General features: G+C 47.2%; 2 protein-coding genes across 2 annotated transcripts; one reads left to right on the top strand and one right to left on the bottom strand.

Annotated features, from left to right (window-relative positions):
- Positions 1-408: 408 nt before the first annotated feature.
- Positions 409-1,702, bottom strand: LOC113183419 (ubiquitin-conjugating enzyme E2 E3). The gene has a single exon (XM_077799702.1). The coding sequence runs from the start codon at positions 1,563-1,565 to the stop codon at positions 942-944; it is 624 nt and encodes a 207-aa protein (XP_077655828.1). The 5' UTR covers positions 1,566-1,702; the 3' UTR covers positions 409-941.
- Positions 1,703-4,054: 2,352 nt separating this feature from the next.
- LOC144255455 (sperm motility kinase 2B-like) lies at positions 4,055-5,449 on the top strand. Its single transcript, XM_077800157.1, has one exon. The coding sequence runs from the start codon at positions 4,055-4,057 to the stop codon at positions 5,447-5,449; it is 1,395 nt and encodes a 464-aa protein (XP_077656283.1).
- The last annotated feature ends 384 nt before the right edge of the window (positions 5,450-5,833 follow it).

Below are 5,833 nucleotides of genomic sequence, written 5' to 3'. Positions count from 1 at the left end.
ATTTCTAGCTACTGAAAATGCAGTGCATGTTCATGGTGAAAAACACAAAAAAAATATATACCAGGGAAAATGCCTGAGTTATTTTTTTTTTGCAGACTTCTGAAATGCTTCAACTAAGGTTTTTAGTGCATTGGTAGAGTCGTTAAGAGTCTTTAATTTGTTTCTCACAGTATGTGTTTGCGTGTGCTCCCACTGAGATCTAAAGATGCTATTTTAGAACGATTGAAGAGGAACATCATTTCGCCAAACCATATAAAGAGCCTTACCAACCTGTTCATGAATATGATTAAGATGAAACGAGCAGGTTAGAGAAGTAGAGAAGCAGGTGTACCTTTGTCAAGGAAGATGAATCCAAGACCCTGTGGGCCAGGACTGCAGGCGACATAAATTTTTTTTTTTTTTTATGCCTTCAGGAGCATGTTTATTGTGTTTGAGATGATACATCAGTGCTCTCTGAGCTACAAAGGGTAAAAGGAAATCCTCTCATTACAAACTGACAAAGGTAAAAGGTAAAACATTTTCACAACAGCATGAACCACATACTCAGAAATAGATCTGGGTTTAATACAAATGACATAATTCCTAGTCATCTACGGCTACTTTTATAACTTCATACAGATAATGAATTAGGCTAAAATGCACTATAATATTTGGTAGACTTCAGGACCAGTATCCTTAGTACATCACAAAATACATTTTGATATCCCAAAGAAGCAAGACTTGCAAGTAGGCGTTTTAAACATAACTAATCTACAGCTACAAAGTTCTACTCTTGATAGCATTTACCTTTTTGGGGAGTCTCCCAGTCTCCAAAGGATAAAAGCAGAGAGTAGAATCAGTATAACATATACACAGAAGTCCGTATTGTAAAGGCTATAAAGATTTGCAGCACAGTGAGAAGATGCCTTCTGCTCCTTCACACTGCATACAAATTATGTGAATTATGTTGCGTATCTCTTGGTCCACTGTCTGGCTATCCTGTCATGTTCTGCTCTGTTGGTCAAATACTGAGTGGCTATGCTTCCAACCAGAGGATCCGCAGGGTTGCAGTCTGTCAAAAGCGAACAAATAGACAGCAAAACCTTTGAAATAGTCAAAGCAGGACTCCAGTTGTCTTTAAGGATGTCCAGACAGATGACTCCCTGACTGTTGATGTTGCAGTGATAGATTCTCGTGCGGAAAGTAACCTTTGGTGGCTTAAATGGATAATCTGATGAAAACGTGATATCCAGAAAAAACACACCACCTTCATATACAGAACCTGGTGGACCAAGTATGGTTGATCTCCACTCATAAATGTTATCTCCTTTAGGCCCAGCACTGCAGTTAGGAGGAGGATCAAGGGTTATTTCAGCTAGCTCCTTCTGAATTCTTTTAGCACTAGTGGATAACTTAGCAGTGGTTTTGCTAGAGAGTTTGGTGTTCTTCTTCTGCTGGGTGGCAGAAGGTTTTCTTTCTTCTTGTTCTTCAGGCTCTGGAGCGGCCGGGTCTCGCTGGTCCGCATCTGAACTGCCACTGCTGGTGCTGGGGCTCTCATCATCGGACCTTTGCCTATCACTGGACATCTTGATGAAGTTATCCCTTGGAAAACTCGGCCGCCCACCCGGCCCGCTCGCGCGCCGCTAAGGTGTGGGGGAGGGAGAGAGAAAAAAACCCTTCCTTAAGGAAATGGAGGCAGCTGGGGGGGGGGGAAGGGGGGGGAGGGAAAAAAAGAAGCCGAGGAGGCTCTGGCCGGGGAGTGTGGAACATTGAAAGTCGGAGGGGGTTGTGCAGTGCCGGGCTCTGGCCGGAGGGTGGCGCCGCCCAGCGCCTTCGGAAAAAAAGGGGGGGTGGGAGCTCGGCTGGGCGAGGGCGCGAGCTCCCGGCGGCGGAGGGGACGCGGGAGACCCCTGCGCGCTGTGGCCTCCCGCCGCCGCCGCCGCCGCCGGGCTCGGCTCCTCCCGGCCGCCGACATAATTTGCATACAGGCTCCTGTGACATTTCAATTTCAGTGAGCACATTGAGTCAGAAAATATCTATTGTTCAGCTTCTGAAAATTTCATTATTATTCTGAATTTCCTTAAGTAAAAGTTGCTTTAGAAGCCTCCTAAATTCTTTTAGGTGAAACAGGAAGAAAAGGAAGATTTCACATGAGGTACAAGTACAAGAAGCAATCAGGAACACTTATAGGCCAAGTGTGGTGTTTATGAGGCACAGACCTGCCCCTGAAGGCTGAAGAGCTGATATTGAGGTCTTCAAAAGGAATCATTTCTAACTGAGCACTCCCCTCAGCAGATCTGCCTTGGCCCTCAGAGATCTTGCCCACCTCCAGTGTCCTTCACTAGCTTTGTGAAGATGCCACTCACATCTCCAGCCTCAACCTGAACAGGCACAGATCCTAGACTAGGAAAACCACTTCCACATAGCCACTTCCTTCAAATTCAATGTGATTCGTAGTCTCTTACTAATCTTTTTTATCTGCCAGTCTCCTAATGTCTTAGCCTATAAATTGAAGTCATTTTTATGAAAAAATTCATTTATTTAAAATCATTTTATTAAGAAATGGTTGACAAAAAACCTTGAATATTTTGTGTATGCATCTCAATGAGTTTGGGGAAAGTATACACCCATGAATTCATCACCAGCAACAAGATGACAAATAGACCTCCCCAAGGTTCTTCCCATTCTCTTTCTTATTATGGCTGGGGCCGGGGGCTTTGTTAGTAAGAAAATTTAACATACATTCTGCCCTCTTAGAAATTTTAAGTATACCACACAGTACTTTCAGCTCTAGACATGATACCAAATAGTAGATCTCCAGAACTTAATCAACTTGCATAGTTGAAATGTTACAACTCCTTAACCATCACCTCTTTGTTGCACATAGACCATTCTACTCTTTGCATCTACAAGTACATGTCTTTCAAATTCCACTGGAGACATCATACGGTATCCTCTCCCTGTGTCAGGCTTCTTTCACTTAGCACAGGGTCCTCCAGGTTCATCCATTGATCCATTCAGTGGTTTTTGGATTCCCCTGGTCTTTGTTGCACCTATCCCTCTTCCTATGCCCCTTACCGAAATAGGGAGTAGATCCTGTTAGTCCTTGTAATTCCTCTCAAACGTCCTGTTCTCCAACAATATTCACTGGTATGTCTTCCCCATGTGGATGGCCATGTGGGGTGATTCCCTTGCTGATGCCACACCCGCGCCCCCCGCCTAAAAAATCCACCAAGTCCACAATGTTCACTACTGCTTTCCTCCCACTGTGTCCTTGAGCATCCATTTTTAAAAGCATTCTGACCACATCATTAGCTTCTGGTACCTTAGTTAAGCTTCTGGCCCATCTTTCTAGATGGTCTGTATCTCCTGGCTTGTCATCTGGCAGTCCACTCTGCCTGCCTCTCCAGATCTGTCATTTCCCAAACTCTTCCCAGACTTCCTGAAACTGCTGCCACTGCATGGACAAGGGACAAGGATGAGGTAGATGTGTAAAATGTGAGAAGACACCCAAAATTCAGGAACCAGGATAAATGCTATTTTTGTGTGCTGTGTTTAAGGAAATAACCAAAAGTTATTACAGGTTTTTAGATGGAAAGTGAAAATTACATTGAAGTTCCACAGAATATTAATTCCTAAGCAAGTACACATCAGTCTCCATGAACCAATAAAGGAAAAAGTGTGTGAAGTTCTTTATTCCTAGCCTGAAAATGGAAGAAGTTCTAGAGGCCCCAAAGGGAGATGACCCCTGGGAGTTATGGCCAGGCATGGCAGAGCAATTACTTGCTCTGATGTCACAAGGAGCCATTGTGAGTAAGTTTCAAAAGTATATGAGAGACTGTCCACAGCTGGGATTTTGTCCACAAGTACAGGAAGCCCTTGTAGGTGACCTGTTGGACTTCTTGATAGTTAGGACTTTTGGCGGTTGGCGGTTGACAGTTGTTGCTGGTGGTCCTTGACTATTGTTTCTTTGATTTGGGTTTGTTGTTTTGTCTTGTTTCTGTTATTGATTTTGATTTGTTGTTTTGTTCTGTTATTTTTATATTTGCTAGCATCCTTGCTTGGTGTTCTTAGGATGCATAGCCAGAGTAGTGACAGTAGTGTCGTCTTGCAGGGGCCCAGGTCCCGCCAGAAGGCAGTATTGAGGGAGCAGTATGAGGTCCTGAGGGACATTGGGTTTGGCGCGTTTGGCAAGATCAAATTAGCCCGCCATTGCCTGACTGGGTCAGAGGTGATCATCAAAGTCCTGCGGAAGAAAGGGCAGAACCTCCTGGTCCTCTCCGAACCAGAGATCATGAGGAGCCTGGAGCATCCCAATGTGATACAGTTATTGCAGGTGGCTGAGACAGACAGAAATATCTACATGGTGATGGAACACACAGGAGGGGGTCGGCTACTGGACCACGTCTCACAGGGTGGCATGCAGGAAGAAGAGGCCCGAAGAATTTTCCGGCAGGTAGTGAGTGCCGTGAGCTACTGCCACGACAAGGGCATTGTACACCGAAACCTGAAGCCAGAGAACATCATGGTGGATGCCAGGAGCCATGCTAGACTTACCGACTTTGGCTTCAGTGCCAGGTTCACGCCTGGGCAGAAGCTGCTCCAGTTCTGGGGCACTCTGTCACACTTTGCCCCCGAGATTCTCCTTGGGAAAGCGTATGAGGGACCCCCAGTGGACATCTGGAGCCTGGGTGTCATACTGCATTATATGTTGACAGGGAGGTACCCATATTTTGGCTACACCGCTAAGGAGATGCTGACTCAGATCATTCTGGCAACCTACCGCAACACTCCCGGTATTTCCCTGGCAGCACGAATGCTCATCCAAGGAATGCTGACCCTGGACCCCCAGAAGCGACCCACAGCCAAGCAGATCCTTCAGCACCCATGGATGACAAAGGGTAAGCAGGATTTACCCCAGGATTATTGTGAACCAATCCCCATCCGCCCAGACCCTGAAATACTGACCACCATGTTTGATATGGGTTTTGATCTGCGTAAGACCTGGGTGTCCCTGGCCAAGAGAAAGTTCAATGCGGCCATGGGTACCTACCTCCTGCTCCAGCACCAGAAAAGCCAGGGGGCAGGCTGCATGTTCCAGGGGAAGCCTGTGCTTCCGAGGGTGAAGCCTCGCCCACGCCCTGTGGATCTTTCCCATTCCCCTGTGCTCCCAAAGAGGAGCCCCAGCGAGCCTGCCCTGAGCACCTTCCCCTTGCCCTGTGAGCCTCAGCTGCCTGAGGGCTCCACACAGGCAGGGCAGAAGCACATCAGGAGTGCCAGTGAGCCTGCTCTCCATCTCCACTTGCAGCCAGCAGGGGCCTCCACACCTGATGCAGGCCCTCAGCTGGACTCTGGGCAACCCCAGGCCCACAGAAGGCTCTTGAGGTGGGTTGTCAGGAGGATTGCTAACTGTGTCAGAGTACTGTGCTGTTGCTCACCAGGGGTCAGCAATAAGTTGGCTCCCATGTAAGAGGACAGAAAGGTGGCAGTTTCATTAAGTGTGGCTCCAGTGAAGGGAAGAGATGACCCAGGCAAAACCAGGGGATAGCCAGAGGACCCTGTGCTCTATTGGATCCTCACACCTTGTATGGGCATCGGATGTGTGGACTCCGAAACAATGCAGGAGCATGATGTGCCAAGACCTCAGGTTTCTCTGCCCAAGGACCAAGCACCCTGCCTAAGAACCAAGCACCCTTCTGCATCCATCGGGACATCAGGACTCTCCTCTGCCCCCACCTGCAGAAAACATCAGAGACTGCTTCCCTGGGACCCTTTCCCTGCCCTTCTCCTCTGTCCTTTCCCCCATTCCCGAGGGATGATTCTCATTAAATTTGTTTCAGACAAATTTGGTATA

This window comes from Urocitellus parryii, chromosome 6 (genome assembly GCF_045843805.1).
Source record: "Urocitellus parryii isolate mUroPar1 chromosome 6, mUroPar1.hap1, whole genome shotgun sequence".
NCBI lineage: Eukaryota > Metazoa > Chordata > Mammalia > Rodentia > Sciuridae > Urocitellus > Urocitellus parryii.
This window is presented reverse-complemented; position numbering and strand designations above follow the sequence as displayed.